Source organism: Terrapene carolina, unplaced genomic scaffold (assembly GCF_002925995.2).
Source record: "Terrapene carolina triunguis isolate 2854851 unplaced genomic scaffold, T_m_triunguis-2.0 Scaffold89, whole genome shotgun sequence".
Classification (NCBI taxonomy): domain Eukaryota; kingdom Metazoa; phylum Chordata; order Testudines; family Emydidae; genus Terrapene; species Terrapene triunguis.
The window spans coordinates 22,495,967-22,519,884 of NW_020664440.1; the positions used below are offsets into that span (position 1 = coordinate 22,495,967).

The following is a 23,918-nucleotide window of genomic DNA, read 5'->3' on the forward strand; positions in this document are numbered from 1 at the left end:
GGGGAGGCGATGAAGGGGGCCGAGCTGTCGAACTTGAGCACGGAGATGCACTTCATGTAGTTCTGGCATGGCTCCCGCAGGCAGACGTTGTCATCGAAGGGCAGCACCTCCAGCATGGAGACGGAGGTCAGAGTCATGCGCTTCATGTACAGCTGCTCCTGAAGCTCCTCCGAGCTGAAGAAGTGGCCGCCGCGGGGAGCCAGCGCTGAGAAGCTGACGTTCAGCACTGAGCCCCCCACATCCGTGTCGTTCTGGATGTTGAAGATGAAGACATCCTCCTTGGGTGTGGCCAACACAGTGGCCACGCCCTCCAGGAAGCTGGTGAGCAGCGGCGAGAGGAAGCGTTCCTGCCACATGTTCTCCAGCCGCACAGTGATGCTGTTGGCCAGCATGTCCTCTGTGATGACGATGACACGCAGGACGCACTGGGCTGTCACGCTGTGGATCCCGTCTGCAGAAGAGATGAGGAAAACATTAAAGCACGGCAGCTGTTTGACTGGAAGATGAGGGCATGAGTGGGATAGAGCTCTGAGTAGGGCCCTACCAAATTCACGGTCATGAAAAACGTGTCACGGACCGTGAAATCTGGTCTTCCCCATGAAATCTGGTCTTTTGTGTGCTTTTACCCTATACTACATAGATTTCAAGGGGGGAGACCAGCGTTTCTCAAATTGGGGGTCCTGACCCAAAAGGAAGTCGCAGGGGGATCACAAAGTTATTTGGGGGGGTCGTGGTATTGCCACCCTTACTTCTGCGCTGCCTTCAGAGCTGGGCAGCCAGAGGGCGGCGACTGTTGGCCAGGTGCCCAGCTCTGAAGGCAGTGCCCCGCCAGCAGCAGTGCAGACGCAAGGATGGCAATACCATACCATGCCACCCTTACTTCTGTGCTGCTGCTGGTCGTGGCTCTGCCTTCAGAGCTGGGGTCCCGGCCAGCAGCTGACGTTCTCCAGCTGCCCAGCTCCCAAGGCAGCGCCGCTGCCGGTAGCAGTACTGCAACCCCCCACCCCCAACTCCTTTTTGGGTCAGGACCCCTACAATTCCAACACCGTGAAATTTCAGATTTAAATAGCTGAAATCATGACATTTATGATTTTAAAATCCCATGACCAAGACATGGACCAAAATGGACCATCAATTTGGTAGGGCCCTATCCATGAGTAACCAGAGCTCCACAGATCCCACTTCAAGCTTGGCCTAAACCCCATGGCCAGGCCTAATTTCTGTGGCTACTTCAGCACCCAGAGAGAAGTCTCTGCAACAACTTTTGATACACTGAATAGTGGAGGGTATCAGTGTGTTCAGTGTGAATAACCCACTTAGCACAGCCCTTCCCACACTGGTATTTCACTGGATATTGAATCCTGTTCATTACACTACCTCTGCATGTACAGTTCTCAGCGTGCCACCGACCGGTGTATTAACAACACACCACAACCACCATAGAAGCTGTCAGAGGGAAGCTGAGTCTCTGGCAGTTGAAAAGGGCAACTTGGGTTGTGGCCTAAGGATGTTACTTTTGAAATGATTGACAGTGAAATAGTCAGCAATGGTGCCATTTAAACTGTCATCATTATGTTTGAGAATTAATTCTCCACTGAGCGTCAGAGGGCAGTTCCACTACAGAGTTATTGTTTCAGGCACTCTGCAGACTCAGGCAGACATTCCTGCATTGATTACATTCAGGTCACTTTTGGAAGGCTTCCCTTGCTACCATGAGGGCTAGATTTTTTTTAAAATGATAGCTGAGATTCTGGAGCATGAGTCTGTGCCACTACTTAATACATGGAATCACAGACTACATGAGTCCTGTATATATAACCAACATGACAGGGTGTGCACCAGAGCACATGCCTGCTGTGCTCAGCACACACTGGACCTGGGCAGAGTCTGCCACTAAGCTTCTGTTTGATTTGGGTCTTTGCACACTTGGGAGCAAATTGGGTGCTCATGAAAATGAGCAAGCAATAGTGCTGGCTAGCCATGGGCACAGCTGGGGGAGGGAGGGGCTGAGGAGTAAGTGAGCACTGGGGTGGCGGGAGCTAAGAGCAGATAACAGGGTTTCAATGTGTTTTGGCTACTAGTATTCTGTCAATTAATTCTTTCTGCTTTTCCCTCCCCCCTTCCCTCTGTCTTCTCCCCTTCCCTCTCCATCCCCTTCCTCTCTTCTCCTGGGTCTCAAAGGCTCTATGCCTGTCTCACTGCTTCCTTCCTCCTCCCCATCTGCTCCCCATCTCATTCTGCTCTTCCTTCCTCCCCCAACTTGAATTGTTTTATTCTCTTTTATCTTTATCTTCCTTGCAAACAAACTCCAGCCCCTGGGATCCTGTTCCGTGAACATCCCTGGAGCATGCTGAGGTGGCTGCCCCTTCCCCCTGGAGCCCAGGCTACTAGCAGCTAACACTCAGCATCCCCACGACTTCAGATTCAGAGTCCTCAGCTCACCAAATGCTCAGGGGGCAAGCCTGCCTCCTCTGGAATGAGAGTGGAGAGGGACCCTTCCTCCAGGCGCAGATCTCAGTGAGCGACGTGCAATCAAGGCAATAGGCTGTGTGGGACCAGGGCCGGCTCCAGGCACCAGCCCAGCAAGCAGGTGCTTGGGGCGGCCAAGGGGAAGGGGCGGCACGTCGGGCTGTTCGGCGGCAATTCGGCGGCAGGTCCCTCTCGGAGGGAAGCACCTGCCCCGAATTCCCGCTGAAGAAGAAAGCAGCGCGGTGGAGCTGCCGCCGGAGTGCCACCGATCGCAATTGCGATCGCGGCTTTTTTTTTTTCCCCGCCGCTTGGGACGGCAAAAACCCTGGAGCCGGTCCTGTGGAGAGGGACTCCCTTCAAAGGCCAGCAGGGATGGCGTCAAGTCTCCCTGGCAGTGAGAGACTGCCCCCGAGGCCTGCCCGCATGGCAGTGCAGATAGGAAAACATAAGGCCACAAGGCAGACTCCTGGGTCTAATACTGTTACTACTCCATTGTTATTAACTGGTTTCTACAGGGCATTTCAAAGCGTCAAATATTTCACCGAATTCAATTCACGTAGGGATCACTTTCCACACCCTGGGCATTCTGAGCTGGCGGCCCCTTCCCCCTGGTGGCCAGGGTGCTGCTGGCAGCCGACACAGAGCTTCCCCCGACTTTAGACTCCGCATCACTCCACTTTCCCTCCCACTAAAATGCATCTCGCTTTGGGTGGAGTGCAGCAGCACTTCCCAGCAACACTACGCAAGACTTTAGCACAGGAAGTGCTTAGAACTTAGATACTGCAGTGATGAGTAGGAAGGTAGGTAGATAGAGCCAAGTTAGGGTTTAGCCATAGAATGGAAGACTATAATTACCCAGTTGGGGTTTTGCCAAGACAATGAGACTAACACCCTGAATCTTGCAAAAATGCCATGGGTTCTTTATTCATCAGGAGTGCGCTGGGCCATAGTTTTCCATCCTGCTAACTACCCTACCCTGTATGAAGCCTGCTGGTCCCTGGTATGGCTGTTCTTAACCTTCCCTGATCTAACTAGGGGGAAAGTAGGTTTCTGTTATGTCTACACTAGCACTTTTGTCAGTATAATTTCTATTGCTCAGGGGTGTGAAAAAACACCCCTCTGAGTGACATAAGTGACACCGACAGAAATGCTCTCCCCTCCGACATAGCTACCGCCGCTTGTTGGGGGGTGATTTAATGATGTTGATGAGAGAGCTCTCTCCTGTCGGCACAGAGCAGCTACACGAGCGATCTTACAGCGACACCGCTGCATCGGTACAGTTGTGCCCTGTAAGCTCCCTAGTGTAGACATGGCTACGCAGTGATTTAATTTTTTTAATACTAACCGACAGCAAATTAGTGGCTTTGTCAGGAAATATTCCAATGCCCCATTTGATCACAAGTCCAGCCCACTCACACCCCTCAGCCACCAAGGGGCCCCTCCCTTTCCTCCTTCAAATCTTTTCCTGGAAGACGCTTCTTCCTGCAACCCCTGCTCCCTTCAGGCCCCACTCATTAGTGACGTCAGCTGAGTTACATCGGGGATGAATCTGACCCTTCTTCTCTTCATGAGAAATCCCCACATCTTCCTGCCCCTTGTGCATTTGTCTCTTTGTGAGCCAGGAAGCTCTTCAGGGCAGGGCACGTGCTCTGCTGATGCTCTGCGAGGGCGTGGGGAAATTTACAATGCTATAGGAATGTTTTATAATAATCATAAGAAAACTTTCAATTCACCATCTAATGGAACAATCCATCTTCAGACTTACTAGACAGCTGCCTTGGTGTCATTTGGCACTTATCCTTCACATGTATAAGGTGCTATTCCTCACTTGTCTACTCCCTGGGTGGCTGTTGTGTGAACTTCTCCTATGGTCGGCGACAAGTTGCATGCAGGTATCAGCTTCAGCACCGCACACAACACAGATTCTGGGAAACTCCGGATTTAAAAACAAACCTTCTTCAGCCACAAGACTGGCAGGCACCAATATTGTGAGCCAATATTCACACCAGCCTCAGTGTTTAGGACGGCTGCAGCAACTCATACCAAAGCAGCAACTTGCTGGACCAGGGGAGGTGACTTGCACCTGTGACCAAGCTCGGCCACCTTGACTCGGACCCCAATACCCCTTAAAAGTGCTAACACAGGAACGGTGCTGGTAAACGGATGGAGCTGGTCCCCTGTAGAGACATAAAAGGCTTGCAGGCTACAGAACCAGTGTCCTTCCCTCCGATCTCCTCCCTCTCCCCTTCCTGAGCCAGTGCGATCATCTCTGCAAAGCACCACTTGAAAGAGCCTTGATCGGTTTCCTGGAAGGGGCATTACTCTTCCCTTGTCTGCTGCAGAAAGATTGGGCCTGGCGTCTGACAGGAAAATGGATCCCCCAGAAATGGCCTCGCACATTCCCTTTCACAGGAACACAGGGCGTCTTTAATCCACGCTATTGTTAACATTTTTGTGCCAAGTTCAAGGAATATCTTGCGGCTTGGGACTCAGCACACACAAGGGAGGGGCGCTCTGATTTATGACATAGCTTAGGGTTCAAAGGAAACATTCATCTCGGCAGGAAAAGCAAAGAGATGTGAGTGGATTTATGGGGCTGTGCCACTGTGACTAGGATAACTTACATGGTCTGGGGGAAAACCCCACCTTCTGCAACTGCCTCCCCTCCTCCCACTCACCCCTTGGTGTCCCACCAGGGAGCCCCTGCAGCACTGGGGAGGCCAACGCACTGTCAGTCCCTTTTCTTAACCTCCCCTCCATGCCCTGGAGAGTCTCTACAGCAACTGGGGGGGAACGTTCTGATAGTGCCTTTCGACCCTTCAGAGGAGTTAAATCAGCAATGGGCACCCGCAGGCCAAGACCCTGAACTCGAGAAGCTGAAGGTCCCTCAGGACACTCCTCTGAAGGTCCCTCTTCCCAGAGTTACCATTTGTGGAGGGTGTTTGCTTATCAGTGCCTAGCAAATGCTAGAGCCCAGATAAAGGGGGACACGGAACGATTCCAGAACTGATGCAAACGGACTCAGGGCTATGGGAGGTCTTTGGGTGCTGGAATGCCCTCCCCCCAAGAAATGACATCCTTATCAATCCCCCAGCTGTGCTGAGAAGACATAGCCTATGCATCAGTGACTGACCTCTCCTTGGAGGTTTCAGTGTTGCTGCCACGATGATCTGCCTGAGCTCACACAAACAGCAGCCTCCTAGACCTGCCCATCAACCCAATGCTGCCAGGCCTCACTGCGCCACCCGGCCCTATCTTCTACAGTGCACTGATGCATTCAAGCTGAACTCACAGCATCCTGTTTCCCAGACTGGTGCAACCACTCGCCCTGCTTTTTCCAGGATACGCCCGATTCCCAGGGGATGCTGCTGTTTGCAGCATCATTAGTTTGTGCCCCCCAAAGGATTGTGGGCCAGCACAACAACCTCAGCTCCCCTCACCACACACAATCACACAGCTGTGATGCTGAGACATTCTCCTGCACAACCAACCTGCTAGAGACACAGGACTCAGTTTCTCTGCACATAGCTTCCTGCTGTGTCACTGCCCCTAGAGCTGTGGCAGGGCCTGGAGGTGAGGGGGCTCTACCTTTTCCCTGTGGGCTCCTTCCTAGCCCACCAAAGTAGTGCCTGTGACAGCAGCAGCCCCAGGACAACGTGATTGTGATGGAATGGCTCTCTCCAGCAAAAGAGCTTCCGGAGAATAAGAAGTCAAGTCATTACGCTCTGGCCCATACATCTCCGCTCTCTTTGTGCTTTTATTTATACACCTTTCATATTGTTTCCTGCAGCTGAAAACTGAAAGATGAGTTCTCAGCTACTCTGCCTATCTATAACCCATGCTGCCTGCTCCTCTCTGCTATAACAAAGCACCTCTGGATCCTCAGCCAGTGTAACCGCTCCATTAGCAGGACACCACACCAAAGGTGAGATGCAGCCCTCACGCAACAGTCAGAATGGCTCCTACCATTTCCAAGGGGGGGAGCTGCCTTAATTACTAGTGTAAGTGCACAGAGCTTTTTAACTCATATTAATAATCTCTGTCCCACCTTCCACATGCTGCTGCGCAGAGAAGCATCATTGTGTTCTCAGTGGAAGGTCTGGGGGGACCCAAAAGTCCTTCTGGTCTCCCCCACATAGTTCATGTCATGGCGTTGTGAAAGGGAGAGCCTGTATCCTAGGGACAGCACAGCAGGAGGATATTATCAGCCCCTCGCTCCATGTCTGTGTTGCCAGCCCTGCCGAATGGGAGATAATTGCATTCGCTATCTCCTGCGGCGCTGACATAACCTGGGCTTCAATGCATTACATACAAGCAGTGGGCATTGTTGCTGGGATGCGCAAGAGGGCTGACACTCCAATAGACAGCTGCATTCAGATCTTACTGTGCTCACAAGTGAAATGAGTTTGGCGGACTCAGTCTAATCCCTGTTAAAGGCTCCAAATCACAGAGCCCGGCACAATCTGTCACAAATGGCCATGTCGGAGGTTGAGGTTGTAGGTTTGTTGGCAGCACTGGGAGCTGCAAACCCTCCTGAGCTCTAACTGGAAGCTTGGTCTCAGGAGATGAAGGGCCAATGTATTTAAGTGCTAAGCTCCCCATTTCACTGCAACACTCCTCCAGCCCCACTCTGTCTCTGAGCTGCCTGTGCAACTTGGCTGTATTGTTTCACTCTCTCCAGGGCTGCTGTGCCGAGACGCCAGCCCTTTGATTTCCTCAGCCCCGTTTGAAGTTCAGCGCTTGGGAGGATTTAAAAGATTGAAATTTCTCCCTTTTCTCTCTCTAAAAGGTGACTGCTTTTCTGCAACCCTGAACATTCCGGTGGAAGCCTCCCTCACAAACACCAGCACTGGAGCTCTGGAGATAAGATTCAAACAGGGCTGAGAAAGAGGGGGGGCAGGAAGGAGAGGCACCATAGCAATCACCCAGGAGCTAATCTCCTGGTGGATGGCTTGGGGGCTTGCTTTTCATTTTAAATCCAACTCCTTACGTTTCATGTGGAAGTGAGGCAGAAAATCTCACCCGAGTTCTCCTTGTGAAGCCCCCACTGCTGACTCTGTCCGACTCAGAGGCAGAGGAGGTGGCGGTGGGGATAATGGAGGGAACCATCGCCATCTACACAGTATGAATAGAGGTTAACACAGGCTGGCGTAGGCCAGAAAACAACTCTGGCTCCAACCAGTACCAATAGGATGCTTTTTACCTGCTTAGGTCTCAGGGAGAGAAGCAACATGATCTAACCAAGAGCCATCCATTTGGGTGTCCTGAATGTGTGCTCTTCTCCTGATTGTTGGGTGTACTTAGAATCCCAGACAAGAATGCGGTGACAAGAAGTTGTCAAAATTGGAGAACTGTTTGGTGGCCCCCGCGTGAGATGAATTTGGGGCCTGTCTCACAAAGCCCACATCTATCAGAGAAATCAAGGACTGGCTAGGCCATGGAGCATAAACACTGCTTTGATTGCTACAGGGGGTCTCTCTGTTGGCAAAAGGTGGTGGGTGGGAAGCTTCTCCAACTGCTGCTTTGCTCTGTAGGAGAGAGGCCTTCAGTCCGCAGGACCATCAGTCTAGCTTGGAAATCCAGACCTCAGAAGTTAGAGGGATGGCCAAGGGCTATGAAACACCCAAATGCCAGCTCTTCCTCTCATCTGGGGCAAACTGAGCACCACCCACTCTACAGTAAGTGAGTCTTTTCATACCAGACCCTAAAAGCTGAGCTCCCGTTCATCCTATGTGGACAAGACAGATCCCTGGGAACTTTCATAAGAACTGAAATTTACCCCATATCTCTTCCCTGCAGGTGCTGGATGTTGACTGTTTCTCCCCACCCCAGAGGTGGTGGTGCCATTTATGGGGTACTCAGGGTAGTGAGGTGGTGAGGCACTCTAACAGGCTGCCTTCTCCATCCTTTGGACCACCACAAACAGGCTGCATGCTTTTGAGTTTATAGATACCAGTGCTATTCCCTGGGTCCCCTCCATCAATACAGCCCTGTGCAACAACATACAGTTGGAAGTACACTTCCTCTCAGTCCACCCTGGGGAGAGAGCGAGGGAAAGATCACACCCTACTGCATTCCCTTACCCTTCCTTCCTGTGCTTTAACTGTTCCCAGCTGACAGGCTGATTGCTCTCATTAGCTCATCAGCCTGCTGCCTAATTAAGTCATTGAGCACCCAGCCCCCCCAATTAAATCCATTCCCTGAGGGAAGTAGCTAGTACTGTACCTTAGGGGACATCTACACTGCAAAAAACACCCTGCAGCCGTGAGTCTCAGAGCCCAGGGCAACTAACTCAGGCTCCTAGGGATCATGTAGGCATTCCTGCTTATGATAGAGCCCGGGCTCTGGAATCTGGCAAGGGGGAGGGTCTCAGAGCCTGGGTCCCCGCCCAAGTGGGAATGTCTATGCTGCCGTTTTTAGCCCTGTAGCACGAGCCTAAGTCAGTTGACCTGGGCTCCAGGGCTTGCTGCCGCAGGGTTATTTTGCAGTGTAGCCGTACCCTGGGTTCTAGGTTCCTAGCGCTCTGTCACAGGCACGTGGGGCTGCATGGTGCCAGGCAGAGGGGAAATGTTAAATGGGATTTTTTACAAGTCCTAGCTATGAAGGTCTCCAAATAAACAGCAGCCCTTTGGCCCTTTTTGCTCCACTTCATCAATCAGCTTTTCAGGGTGGTTGTTGCTCTAGCACTTATTTTGAAATCCCCTATAGTACCCTTGTCAGAATCAGGAGGGGCTGGGGTCCGAGCATGGCAGCCTCTTTGTCCACATGAGGGGGGGGGTTGCTAGGACCTTGCATTGCAGCCCTCTGTCTGGAGGAAGGGAGGGGATTTGAGACTCTGCACTGCAAGCCCATTGCCTCCTCTTTCCTTGCCCATTTTCTTTTCCAGTAATTGCAAATACAATCTGTGTGTTTGGTTGGTTCCATCCCAGATGGCTCCCACCCATAGACAGAGGAGCTCCCTTCACTATGCTCACAGGGTGTTCAGTGCCAATCAATAGGCAGGGGGCACGTGCCTGATTTATAGCTGTTAGAGCTTAGCTGACATGGGTCTGAGTTCTGGGTCAGACAGGAGAATGCCTGGCAGCAGAATCTCTGAGCAGTGAGAAGGCGACATGCTGGACTGGAGGCAAGGGGCTGGGTGTGTACTTGACTGTGGCCTCATCTGCCACGAGACTGGAAAGCACAATTAGCAGCTGTCTAGAGAAGCCTGTGGATGAAGGAAACAAGCTCTCCATCCCCATTCAGATGCTGCTGGCTAGACTTGGGATATGCCCCTCATCCCCACTGCCTTGTATTTGAGCCCTGAACTGCTGCCTTCAGGCTATGGTGAGTAGGAGGCAGAGAGACATGGGAAGGGAGAGGCAACAAAAGTCACTGTAGCCGCATCAACACTGCCAGGCAGAAAGAGAACAAGGAGGGAGAAACAAGGAGCTTCTGCTCAAGCCCCAAGTATGCTGCCTGGGCCCCCTTCCATCCCTCTACACCTGACACCCACACATCTCTGCACCCCCCTCAAGCCTTCATTGCCTCTTAAATAATGCCCATGTCCTCAGGGAGTGGTGAGCTCGCTCCCTGTGGCTGATGTGCCGGGGAGAGGGATGAAGCGTCTATCCAGCATTAGACAGCAGGACTGTCAACAGCTCATCAATACCTCAGATTGATCGACCCAGTGGGTCCCAGAAGCTGTGATGAAACAGGGAATTTCCCATGTGCTGCAGCGGCTGCCCAGCAGCTGCTCCTACTTTTCGGCTTAGCATATCTGACCCAGTGTGAAGTGCCCTGCGTGTTTCCAGTGCTACAGAAATGATAACTGAGAAAGTGGGGCAGCCAGTGTTGGACTCATCTCAGGACTTCCCTCGTCTCTGGAGACCTGGGAGATGAAGAAGCAGCCCTGATGTCTCCTGAGGGGAACTCAGACCCAATGAAGGGGATCCCGATAATGTGACAGTTTGGATCCCAGCCCTGTGCACTCTCCCCCCCCGGGCTGACTGTGTAGAATCAGCCCTTCTCACCCAAGTGCTGGGAGGGTCATTCTGAGGGGCACTTCCCCACAAATGGAATGTACCTGAGACCAAATTTCTGGAGGATCCTCTATTTCCCCCTGTCCTCACAGAATGGACTTGTGCCATATTAGTGTTGCAGACTAGGGATGACGCTGAGACTGGCAAACTCATCTCACCTCTGACGACAAGCGATACCAGAATCCAGACCATGGATGGTGCTTCTGAAGCACAAAGCTGCGATAGAGACCCACCAGGCCTTGACAATGCATCCCCTGTTTGCGCCAGCATGAAGATCTGTTCATTGTAACATACCACCCAGCCCCTGCTTTACACAAGGGGGCTGCGAGTCCAAGTGACCCCATGTGGGCTGTTCAGTATTCACTGTCTGCACAACACAATGCATCCCACTGACAGCACTGCCCTTGCGGAGCTCAGGCCTTTGCCTGGCCTCCCGGTCCCTGCCACATTAAGGGGAAGCAGATGGTTCAGGGAATGACTCTCCAAAAAAACAAAGAAAGCCCAAAGCCGACTGGAGGCACTAACACCCCGGGGAACCATTTAATCACAGACTCCTCAGCCATTCTGATTAAATCCAGGCCCTGGTGAATGGCTGGAGAGCCAAATATTGGTGAATATTCATGTCCTACAAAGAGGGGTGTCCTGGAAACTTGCCTACAGGGAAGGTAGCGAGGAGAGGGGGAAAGAGAGCTTCCAGCCTCAGGGCACACCCAGGTTCAGCAGCAGGGAGGAGGGCTTGCTACTTTTGCATTGAATTGAGGTTTACAATAACCACGGTACAAAGCTGGAGAGGTATATAGCTATAGAGACTGAGGGAGCAGCTCCAAGTGCTCCACCCCCTCAGGATAAGCCCACCTATCCTGATAGAACAGGGGCCCTGGATAGGCCTGCGTGCCTCAATGCCCCAGGTGTTTGCACTGTTGTTGTAGACGGGTTGGTCCCAGGATATTGTATATTAGAGAGACAAGGCAGGGTGAGGTAATATTTTTAATTGGACCAACTTCTATCGGTGAAAGTGACAAGCTTTCCAAGAGGAGCTCTGTGTAGCTCAAACACTTGTCTCTCTCACCAACAGAAGTTGGTCCAATAAAAGATATTACCTCACCCACCTTGTCTCTCTCACTTCCCCAAGGGAGATCCAGCTATACAGCTGGAAAGCTGCTCAGCCACCCACTCCATCCATCTATTCCCGGAGGAGATACTCATCTATATGGCCTGAGAGGAATCAGTTGTCAGCTCCTCACTTCCCATTCTTCTTCCAAGCTGCACCACCTCCTGTCCCCGTTACACACGTACACCTCTCTTTCTCCTTTCAGACAGGTTGAGATGATTAGATCTCATTGGAGGGGGTTCAGGGAGGGTTTTTTCCATTCATTTACCAACCTAGCCTTGTCTCAGTCCATGAGGTACTCAATGCTGCATTATGATGGACCATCCCAGGCTAACTTTGCAAGTGAAGAGAGGCTGTGAGGTCTCAGAGGCTGCTCTTGAGTTAATGGCCTGAGAACCGAAGATAAAATTGCAGCCACATTCTGTAAAACACCCTCTGAAGAGGAAAGGGAAGAAAGGAGCAGTGCAGCATGGCCAGACTTGCTAAAGCAGCCTAGCATCTTTATCTCCTCTTCAGTCACACTGGGGCCTCTTAATTTCTCACAGCCATGGGGCTGTCTGGCTTGGGGCTCCCTCTGTTTCTCCCCCACACACATGCACACTTTGCTTTGTTATTCAGTGCCCTGGAGCAGAGAACATTAGTGTGTGAGAGCTTTTGCAGAGGCTTTGTGTCCCTCTCTGCCAGAGAACACCTCCATAACAGTAGGTTTGGGTCCATCCATGGTGGAAGCCATGGACAAAAGCTTGCCTGTATTTTGGTAAATAAATGGCCTTCGTGTATGGTCTTTACACCCCTGCCCCAGGCTCTCTGACAGCAAGGAGGACACAACATTCAGTCCCTGGCCACAACCAGCAGTCGAGCTCATTTTATCTCCTGTGCATTGCTGGTAGCAGCATGAGCTACTAATTACTCTCCACTGACATGCCCAGGACTGCCTTGCTGGACCTCCTTGCTGAGACTGCCAGCCAATGGAGAGGATTATTGCCAATGGTGATGGGAGCATAGGGAGTGTGAGGATTTAGGATGGGTGGAGGAGAATTACACATTTATTAAAAACCCAATCAATGAGCAATGGAACACTAGACAAGTCAGTTTGAACAGTGCACCCAGGAAAATACTCCATTGTGACATGGCACAGGGAATATGGGGAGAAGTTTGCTCCTGCATTTACTTAACATGGAGCTTGGAACCGCTTGGAAAGCGGTTCCTTTATCTCCCTGCCTGTCCTTTACGACACCTTTGCTGACCAACTGAACCAGTACTTACAGAGGACAAAAACCAGTCTGCTTAGCTGGTTGTAGAGATCAAAGTTACAGTCCCAAGACACAGTACAAGATGTCAGAAGCAGGGCTGAGGTTAGTGGCACCACAGCTGCAGTAGGAGGGGTGGGAGTATAAGGTACAGCAGGGGTCGGCAACCTTTCAGAAGTGGTGTGCAGAGTCTTCATTTATTCACTCTAATGTAAAGTTTCGCGTGCCAGTAATACATTTTAATGTTTGTAGAAGATCTCTTTCTATAAGTCTATAATAAATAACTAAACTATTGTTGTATGTAAAGTAAATAAGGTTTTTAAAATGTTTAAGAAACTTCATTTAAAATTAAAATAAAATGCAGAGCCCCCCGGACCGGTGGCCAGGACCCGGGCAGTGTGAGTGCCACTGAAAATCAGCTTGTGTGCCGCCTTCGGCACACGTGCCATAGGTTGCCTACCCCTGAGGTACAGCATGGCCATTCTTATCACAGGCCCCCTGTATCCTTTGCAGTCACACACAGTTTTTCCAGGATTCTTTATTGTTTAATCCAAATCCCAGGATCCCCCACCTCAAGGCTGGGGTCTAAACTCTTGTCAATAAACCTGCATAATTCCCATAATCAGTAATGGGAGTCACACATGCATCTGAATAGCAGAATATGTTATTTTGCTGGTTCTTTCCTACTATCCTTTACAGGTTGAGTTCTTCTCCCGAAACACACAGCAACTAATCACTTATTTATTCACCAGGCTGTTATGGACACCCTGGCTGTTGATTCCTATTAGACAAATGGGCTTAGGGCAGTGGTTCCCAAACTTGTTCCACCGCTTGTGCAAGGAAAGCCCCTGGCGGGCCAGGCTGGTTTGTTTACCTGCCACATCCGCAGGTTCGGCCGATCGCGGCTCCCAGTGGCCGCGGTTTGCCGTCCCAGCCAATGGGAGTCGCGGGAAGCGGCGCGGGCCGAGGGATGTACTGGCCGCCGCTTCCAGCAGCTCCCATTGGCCTGGAGCAGTGAACCGTGGCCACTGGGAGCCGCGATCGGCCGAACCTGCAGACACGGCAGGTAAACAAACTGGCCCGGCCCGTCAGGGGCTTTCCCTGCACAAGCGGCAGAACAAGTTTGGGAACCACTGGCTTAGGGTAAAAGACTGTCAGGAAAGTGAACTTGGGTTGGGAATGGGGGTAAGGATGCTCTGCTGTTCCAGCTAAGGTATTTACAGGGTGCCAGTCATGCTGGGCCAGATTCTCAGCTGGTATGAATTCATGCAGCTCCATTGAATTCAGTGAAGTTATGCCAATTTACAACAGCCAAGAATCTAGCTCACTATATCTAGGCACTATATTGCTAAAGATACTCGGTAAGTGAAAGCCAAAGGACCTAGCAGAAAGCCAACCACCAATCACGTTCAAACCTCTGACCCCAGAGTGAACGTCACTAGATGCTACATTATGACACAATTACATCTGCTCATGACAAATGCTGCCTGAGGTAGCAGCCATCAGAGACTAGTTCTGCACACTTGGAGCCCATCTCCAAAGTACAGGGAACAAGTTCAATTCAGGATATCCCAGTTTATGGTTAATACTCAAGCCTGAATAGCTCAGTAGTCCCTTTCCCCCTAACGATAGCTCTTTTTCTGGTGCCCAATGCCAAGCCAATCAGAAACAGCGAGGGATGCAGAATACACACTCTTACTGTTGTTTTTCCTAACACTTCAATCACCAGGCCCCATAAGCCAAAGCTACAGAGAAATCAATGCCTCATAGAAAACATTTTATTCAGAAACAATTCTCCCTGAACACCAGCTTTTTTGTATGTCCTCTGGGACCTTTGTCTTTAGGAGCTCAGCAGCCTCTGATGTTTCTTTCCCCATCTCATGTCATAATCCTGTTTGTAGCATCACAATCAGTTGTCTAAGAGATGATGATGCCACCACAAAAAAAGATTCACAATGTTCACATGTGGGAATAAGGAGCAAGAGAGATGCCTATGTTGGAAAGATCTTGGTGTTTTTTACAAAAATGTCTTTAGGAGAAAGGCATGAAAGGAAAGAAAAACTAAGAGAGAATTGTTTTTGAGGTAAATGTTCCTCTCTATTTTCCAGGAGGCATCAGCAGCTCTTTCAAGTTTCTGGTATATATAATTGGGGGGATTTGTGAGATCTTGTGAATTCAGTCAAATTTAACTTACATAGTGTATTATCACAAAATTAATTACAGGGCCTCTTGCCTTGGTAGCTTTAAATATGGAGATTAAAACATAACATCCAAGGACAACACCAAACTGTTACTTAACACCTAACCTAAATAAGTGTATATTGCGCCATGCTCTAAGGTTACTAGTCTTGGGCTCTAATGGACCTGCAAGGGGAGCAAATTCCAAAAGCAGGGCCTCTCCAGAGAAAAACTTGGCAACAGACATGGAGGGCAAATTCAGCGCTGTCGTAACTTCATTGACTTCAATAGAATGATTTGACTCAGAGTGTTTAAACTAAAGACCTGACAACAAGTGCACCCCACTTGATCTTAAATGCTATGGTGAAGTATAAGGTAAGAGGCACCTTAGATAACTGGTCCCCAGACCTTTCCGAGCTTTAACGATCATCACCAACACTTTGAATTGCACCGAGACGCAAACAGGGGTCTAATTCAGAGATCTGAATTAACAATGTTATGTGCTCATTGTGAGCTACCCAGACTCTGCATACTGAATCAGCTGGTGTTTCAGGGTGGACTTCAGAGGTAGCCCTGAATACAGCATATTCCAGTTGTGCAGCCTGGAGTAACAAAGGCACGGATGACAGCTGCAAGTTCTCAGGCTCCTGGCTACTTGGTAAAGACTAGTCACCAGAGCTGTCCGGGAGGGGCAGCAACTGCTGCAGTAGGACTCCGAAGTGCAACCCATTTTGGTTCGAGTTGGGCATGCACTCTCACCACCTGCCAGGATGTGGAAGGTTTTGTGCATTGATACCCACTGTAAAAGATTTCAAGCACTGATGAGACAAAGTCTCATGCAAAATGCTAGCTGCCATGGAATAGTTAGCTATTGTGCATGGTGGTTTTGAACTTGTCACTTCCTAGGAAAAGGCTCGTGCAGTGATGCCTGCCATAGGACTTGCCATACCAGGTCAGACCAATGGCTCATCTAATCCAGTATCCTGGCTCAACAGCGGCAGATGCTTAAAATGAAGATGCAATAACCCCAGGGTGGGTTTTATGCATAGAGGACGCTAATGATGATTGGCTCCATAGGGAGCTGCATCCAGCCTTCTTTGGACAGAGTGTAGGTCTGACATGGGGTCTTCCAGAGGGATTATAGGGGGATCCAGGTGGAACCACCCACCCACCTTCAGGAAACTCCTGTACATTTTCCTTTGAGCTCTGCCACTCCAACTCAAACACTTTATTCCTCTGAGCCAAAGAATTCTATTGTTTTTGCTGCCTATCAGTGGTTTTGTTATTTCAGCCCCTGTGCAATAATATTGTTTTAGTACTATCAAAGTCTTCCCTTCCTCCTCACACCATATTAACCCTACCAATGACAGGGTCCTAATAGCTAATAAATACAGCTGGCAGCCAAACAGAGATGGAGATTGAATAGGCACTTAGCCTTCAATTTAGTGGTATATTCTGTTTTGTATATTAATATATTCAGTTTAGTGGTAATCTATTCTTCAATGTAGTGCTATATTCTAACCTTCCTTCCAGTCTGTAGCCCTCTAGCATTTTACCAAAGAGACCAAAAACCCACACAGAGCAATGAAAGCTTCTCCCACACTGGGAATGTTCTTGGTCTGTTATACGATAACAGCTCTGGGTATCTTACCAACGTGCTTTTATTGCTGTGAATCTTCAGAAATGAATGTACTGGTATTACAGAAGGAAGTTCATTTTGGTGCAGTGGCTTTAGGACTGCACTGTATATAAATGAACAGCGTAATCAAATTTTAATTTCAGTTCATTTTAATCTGCAAAATGCCCCTAGCCCTTTCTTTAGATGTCACTATAATTTTGTGTTGATTCTGACTGTGAGCTTTGGGCCTTCCATCACTATATGTTTATAAAGCGCATGGATAGTGCTCAGTAAATAACAGAATAATAAAAAATGCCAGGGCTACAGGAAGGTGACATTCTTACAAAGCAGGGTCTAAACCTAAACACCCCTAGCGCCCACTGAAGCCAACAAAAGGCACGTTTTCCATTCTGCTCCCCTCCTGCAAGACTGGGCTTCCTTTCTTATCCTTCTCGTCACAGTGAGCTTAGCTTTTTCTAGCCTCACTTCCACTGGAAAATGATGACATGGTAATTTCAAGAGCCTTGTTGTTCTAAGGTAGTTTAGTGCAAGGCCTTGAAATGTGATTTCCTCCTGCCTTTGTGCAGGGTTAAGTGTATTAGGAGGCAGAGCCTGCATAAACATACTCTGGCAGAAGCAAGAAAGGTCAGCACGGCTCCCCCCATCTCTAGTAATCAGCCTGTGCATGTGTGTGTCTGAATATGATATTACCCTGCCCTGCAGTTACAATTAACCCCTAAAGAACCTCAATCTAGTGAGGTGCTGTAGCTGAGTACGCTGGGCTGGACTGAACATATCAACATTTAAAGCCCATACTGCATCTTTTGAAAGAAACAAGGGCCTTATTTTCCGAGCTCACTCACTAAACGAGTTGGTAGGGTGGGGGAAGGGGGAGGAAGGGTTAGATGGAAGCTGAGGATCTGTGGAAAGTCATGAATAATGAATGCCTCCCTAGACACAGCTAAATAACTTAGCCTGTGTCACTGATACCCTCCAAATGGACACCTCCCCCACCTCCTTCTACAAGTCACATATAGGTTATTTGGTATTTCAAGAAACATCCTATACAAGGTAGGAAGGATGGTCTTGTGGTAAAGGCAAGGGACTGGGACTCACAAGATCTACATTCAAATTTGGCTCTGCCATGTTTCCTGTGTGACCTCAGGCAAGTCACTTAATCCATCTGTGCCTCTGATCCACATCTGTAAAGTGGGGATAATAATAATTCTCTATGTCACAGGGGAGGTTAGTATGGATACACACATTAATACAGAGGATGCACGGCACACAAGGACCTACACTGACAGTTTAGGGGGATACATTTTAAACCTCTCTTCTCAAACTGTGTGCGTGATCTTTTACACCCAATTTCTGTGCATGCAATAACCTAGACTCCAAAAAGCTGCTTTTGAAAATGGACCCCTAAATATTTGTAGTATTAATATTCCAAAACCAGAATTTTAAAACGTGAACTATTTTTGGAAGGGCAGGGAGAACAAAAAGGGGAATGGTAACAGCAAACATTTGAATACGATTTTTTAAGGGGCTGAGTTCAAGCCCCAAGCTTGATCCCTCACTCCCTGAATCAGCAAAGGCTGAGAACACAGTGGCAAGAGCATGCGCAGGCCCCAAAGGATGGCAATGGCTCACTTCCTGAGCTAGAAGGGGCTCCAAGCAAAGCAGAGATGGCACATTCAGCCCCTGGGTCAGCAGCCTCTAGGAACCAGCAGGAGCAGTCTGTTCAGCCACCAGGAAAAGCAGTGTGCTTCCCAAGCCAGCATCCTATGTAGTGTATCCCAGATACTTGCATTTACTAGAGAGAGCACCTGATGCTTAAAGCTATGACTAACTGATCTTCTAGCTAAATAACAACACTTTGCTGTTATACAACATTGTCATCCTTACATTTCAAATGCTTTACAAGACGTTCCAGTCGTATGGATATTATCATAAGCGCCCATTTTATTTTATTTTATTTTTTCAGATTTTAAGTAAAATAATGGCCCAAATGCTGAAAACTCAGCACCACAAGATACATGTTGGAGTCTCCAGCCTGGAACCACCTGAATGTCTCTAGGAAATGTTACACTATCACAGTCATCTAAAGAGTTTAAATATCTTACCTGTGACCGTCACCAGCATGGAGGCCACCAGGGGACGATTGTTGTCCAGCTTACGGCTCAGCCTCAGCTCACCACTTGACTGATTTACAATCAACAAGTGCAGCTCATTGCCCCGTTCAAAAGTGTAGAAGAGCTTGTCGGACACATCTGGGTCATAAGCCGGGATCTTCCCTATGACCCCCGAAGGGAAGGTGTTGGACCTGTTGGAAATGTAGTTGTTGAAGAGGATCTGGAAGTTCTTGAGGACAGGGCTGTTGTCATTCTGGTCAATGAGCTTGATGTGGATGGTGGCTCTGCTGACCAGGGGGGCAGATGTGGCCTGGACCACAATTACATACTCGGGCTTTGTCTCATAATCCAGGTCAATCAAGGCAGTGAGCTCCCCAGAAAATATGTCCATCTGGAAGATCTCCGGGATGTTGCCTTCCACAATCTGATACATGACCTGGGCATTAGGTCCCTCATCTGGGTCAATGGCTGTGATCTGGGCCACCACAGAGCCCACAATGCTGTTCTCTTTCACCAAAACCTCAAACTCTTCAGCTGGGAAAACAGGGGCATTGTCATTCACATCTTGAACAGTGACTTGAATGTTGACAGGGGTTCTTTGCGCGGGGACCCCCCTGTCCACAGCATAGGCAGTCAGCTCATAGACTGGGACACTCTCTCGGTCCAGCCTGCGGACAGTACGGATAATCCCAGAGGTGGGCTCTATGGTAAAATCCCCATCCCCATCCTCCCCATTCTGGAAGGTGTATTGTACCCGCCCATTGGTGTGGGCATCGCGATCAGTGGCAGAGATCTGGAGCACGCTGGTGAATGAAGGGGCATCCTCCGATATAATGCCTTGATAGTGAGCGCTGACAAACTGAGGGGCATTGTCATTTACATCATTCACCATGATTTCTACATAGGTGGTGTCCGCTTTCTGAGGGATCCCATTATCTTTGGCAGTGATGGCCAAGGTGTAGGTGACCTGGTCTTCATAGTCCAGCTCTGCCTGCAATGTGATGGCACCAGAGTCCGCATCAATACGAAACTGAGGAATATTGTCCTCTAGGTAATAAGTGATCCTGGCATTTTCCCCCACATCATCATCAGTGGCACCGATTACCACCACAGTGCTGCCCACAGGACGGTCCTCATTGACACTCACTGAATAGTGGGCACTTTGGAACACAGGCCTATGGGTGTTGGCATCAGTGATGTTGATATGAATGTGACAGTTGTCATGCAGGGTCCGGTCAGAGGCAGTCACTGTTAACACATAGCGCCTCTCTTGCTTGTAGTCCAAGGGTAGCGAGAGAGTGATCAGCCCCACTCCTCCCTGAGTGCTGATAGAGAAGCGGTTACGGGTGTTCCCCCCCGTTATCTGGTAGCTTATGGCACTGTTCACATCCCTGTCGATTGCCGTGACACTGAGAACACTAGTCCCCACAACAGCATCCTCATTTAGCCGGATGAAATACTCCTTTTGGGTGAATTCAGGTCGATTGTCATTCACATCCATGACAGTGATAGTGACACTAGCGGAGGCAGATAAGGATGGAGAGCCATGGTCCCGAGCCTCCACCCCAAAGAAATAGTGCTCCACTGACTCACGGTCCAAGGGGCCACTCACTGTGATCCACCCAGTGGCACTGTTCACCACAAAAGGGGTGTCAGCTGAGACCCCAGTTAGTTTATATTCCAGACGAGAATTCTCCCCATAATCTGCATCCACTGCCTGGATGTGGATCACTGAATGGCCAAGGGGGGCATTTTCCAGGACGGAGATTTGAAAAGGGGTACTGACAAAGATTGGGGCATGATCATTAATGTCCACTACTTGGATGCTGGCCATGCCAGTATTGTTAGACAAAGGAGGGCGCCCTGCATCCTGAGCACGTATCCTCAGGGCATATTCACGTTCAACTTCAAAATCCAAAGGTGCCACCACCTGTATTTCCCCAGTCACACTGTCAATAGAGAACTGGCCCCTGCTGTTCCCACTGATGATGTTATAATGGACTAAAGCATTATTGTCTTTGTCCATGTCAGTGGCAGTAACTCGCAAGATTTCCGTATGGGGTCTTATATCCTCTCTCACCTGGACAATGTAGCGTTTTTCACTGAACTGAGGGGCATTGTCATTCTCATCCAGAACTGTGATATAGACTTTAACCGTGGCAGATCTGGGCCCAGGCTCCTTACCTTGGTCGTTTGCCTCCACCACCAAAGAATATTTCTCCATTTTCTCTCTGTCCACTTGCCCACTGGTGGTGATCAGACCTGACCTGGGATCTATCTCAAAGACAGAGTGGGCTGCTTGTTCATTCACAAATCGATACCTGATGTTTGCATTGGGTGGGGAGTCCACATCGGTGGCCCTCAGCTGTAAGATAGGGTAGCCTTCTTCTACATTTTCCCTAATAGTCTCTCTGTACTCACTCTGCTCAAAAACAGGGTCATGATCATTTCGGTCAGCAACAGTTACAGCAATCATGGTGGTGGCAGAAAGACGGGGGACCCCATGATCCACAGCAGTAACCCGGAAATAGTGCAGGTCCATAGTCTCTCTATCCAAAGCTTTGGTGGTGGTGATGAGACCGTTCTTGGGGTCAATGCTAAACAGCTCCATGGACCTGCTATTCATCAGGGCATCCATGGAGTAGACTAGCTTCCCAGCCTCCCCTGAATCGGGGTCTTGTGCTGCCATAGTTATCACAGGAGTCCCTGGAGGCTGGTTTTCAGCCACCTGAACCTGGTAATTGTACTGAGGGAAGTGGGGGTGGCGGTTGGCTGCCCTGCCAGTCCTTACTAATGGTAGGAATGCACTCTCTCTCCTCCTCCTTTGCTTGACTGGCGGATAATGTGATAGATCAAGCTGTATAGCTGGACTAGGCTTTACTGGCAGGTGAGCAAAGAGCTCCAGGGCTGACGGGCTCCCAAAGTCCACGGCAAAGCAAAGAGTTTGTAAACAGCCTTTGGTGGAATCAAACAGGTGAAAAAACAGACAGGGATCCTGCTTTCTGTGCGGCGTGGGCGGAGCGCGGGCTGGATCGAGTCCTAGCTCCGCTCTGGGAGCTGTCCCGGGCGCAGGTGGTGCTGAAACGACCTCTCCCAACTCACCGGCCTGCGCCTGCCCTGTCGTAGCTTTCTCCAAGCGCACAGTATGGTCCGGGCTGGCCCCCCAGCACTCACTTGCGCGCCGGCAGGACGTGCCCCCGTGCGGCTGTCTCCCTGCACACAGCTGAAGGCAGGTCACTAGGGTCAGCCACTCACTGAGGGGCGAGCGGCCGCGGCGGCGGGCTGGCGGCCTCCGCTGCATCTTTGCAAAGCAGGAGCGGCTCTCCGAGGCCGGCGGGTACCTCTCCGGGTGCCGGGGCTTCGCCCCCGGGGCCAGGGACCCCCAGATTTCCAGCTGCCAGGGATCCGTGCAGTTAGACGCTCCGGGACTGGGCTGGTGCCTGGACACTTGTATTACGCACAGCCTCTCGCCGTGCAGGGAGTGCCTTGCCCCCGCCGCACTCAGCCAGCCCCCGGGGGAGCTCGGGGCCCCTGTGGCAGCGCGCAGGTGGCTCCGGCTCGCACAGCCGCAGCAGGCTCCGTCCCTCTGGCCGCCCGCATTGTCCAGGGAGCCAGCCCCATTGTCCCGGCCCCACTGCTGTCCGCTCGCCTCCTCTCCGGGGCTCCGGGCCCCGCTGCAGTCGGTCCCAAGGGAGGCGAAGATGCCTGGGCGCTCCAGACCCGCACCGCTCCCTGGCTGCTCGGCCGGCTCCCCGCCTTGGTGCCTCGGCGGCTTGGTGCAGCCTTTCCCGCTAGTCCTGCGGCCGCGGCTCGGCGCTGCTGCCCAGCCGCCGGGGCTCTGGGTGCGGGACTGCCCAGCGCCCTCCCGTGCCAGGCCCGGCGGCTTCGGGGGCAGCGCCCGGGCGTTTATAATCCACAAGCAGGGGGAGCCGCCGGCCCTCTCCCCCTGGGCAGCTGCCGGGCGCGGAGTCCTCTTCGTGCCCCTCAGCGGGGGCCCCGAGCCAGCTCGGGGAGACCCACTGCCCCGCCGCGGCTTCCCCGGCAGGGCTCCCCTCCGACCCCCCGCCCGCAGGAGGGGGCAGCCGCAGCGACACCCCCTGCCCGCGGCCAAGCCCCCGCTGCCCCCGGCGGCCGGGCCGGCTCCGCGCAGCTCACCCAGGAGGACTAAGCCCCGCCAGCGGCCCCCCGCGCACGGCAGCCCCCTGCTCGGCCCCGCCTGCCCCCGGCTCTCCCCGGGTCCCCGCTCCCCGCGGCGGGCGCAGCCCCCGGGCCCCTCGGCTCCCCGCTCCCCCCGGCCGAGGGGGAACAAAGGGAGAAGGAGAAGCAGCAGCAGTAGCAGCCGCCCCCGGCGGCTCGGTCCCGGCAGCGGCGACGGCGGCTCAGCCATGTTCCCCCCGGCCCCCTCCCCGCCCCTGGGCGCCCGGCCCTAGCGCTCCCTCGGCCCCGCTCCGCCTCTGGCTCTGCCCCCCGCCGCCCCGCCACCATCTACAGGCGGCGGCTGCCTCCCGTGCGGGCCGGGCTGCTCCGCGGCGGCGGCATCGCCTCCTCCCGCAGCCCCAACATGGCTCCCGGCTGCCCCGATGGTCCGCTCCGCCCTCCCGCTCCCCTCCCGCCGCCCCGCAGTGGTAGCGCCCGCCCGGCGCAGGCGGCAGCCGCCGCCATCTTCACTGTGGGCGGGGGGAGCTGGCGGAGCTGACCAGGGTCCTGAATGGCCCGTTTCACTGGCAGGGCGGGAAGGAGAAAGGGAGGGCTGTGAGGAACGGGGGTATTGTGGGGGGGGAAGGGCTGTGGGGAACAGGGGGTATTGTGGGGGAGGGGGGAAGGGCTGCGGGGAACGGGGGGGTATTGTGGGGGGGAAGGGCTGCGGGGAAGGGGTCGGGGTGCTGGTGGGTATGGGGGGGAAGGGCTGTGAGGAACGGGGAGGTTGTGGGGGGGAAGGGCTGTGGGGAAAGGGTCGGTGTGCCAGTGGGTGTGTGGGGGGAAGGGCTGTGGGGAAGGGGTCAGGGTGCCGGTGGGGGAAGGGCTGCGGTGAGTGGGTCGGTGTGCCAGTGGGTGTGTGGGGGGAAGGGCTGTGGGGAAGGGGTCAGGGTGCCGGTGGGGGAAGGGCTGTGGGGAAAGGGTCGGGGTGCTGGTGGGTGT

The 23,918-nt window shown here is 51.8% G+C and overlaps 2 protein-coding genes across 2 annotated transcripts in view; one reads left to right on the plus strand and one right to left on the minus strand.

The window, feature by feature from the left end:
• Positions 1–21,483, minus strand: part of CELSR3 (cadherin EGF LAG seven-pass G-type receptor 3) — a 61,186-nt gene extending 39,703 nt beyond the window's left edge. Inside the window, exons 1-2 of the mRNA XM_026650450.2 lie at positions 18,771–21,483; positions 2–451 (exon numbers count right to left, since the gene is read on the minus strand). Of these exons, the coding sequence (XP_026506235.1) occupies positions 2–451; positions 18,771–21,468 (3,148 nt within the window). The 5' untranslated portion in view covers positions 21,469–21,483. The remainder of the gene's footprint in view (position 1; positions 452–18,770) is intronic.
• Positions 21,484–22,480: 997 nt separating this feature from the next.
• LOC115271189 (acidic proline-rich protein PRP25-like) lies at positions 22,481–23,209 on the plus strand. Its single transcript, XM_029911194.1, has one exon. It carries the CDS (start codon positions 22,481–22,483, stop codon positions 23,207–23,209), a length of 729 nt encoding a protein of 242 aa, XP_029767054.1.
• The last annotated feature ends 709 nt before the right edge of the window (positions 23,210–23,918 follow it).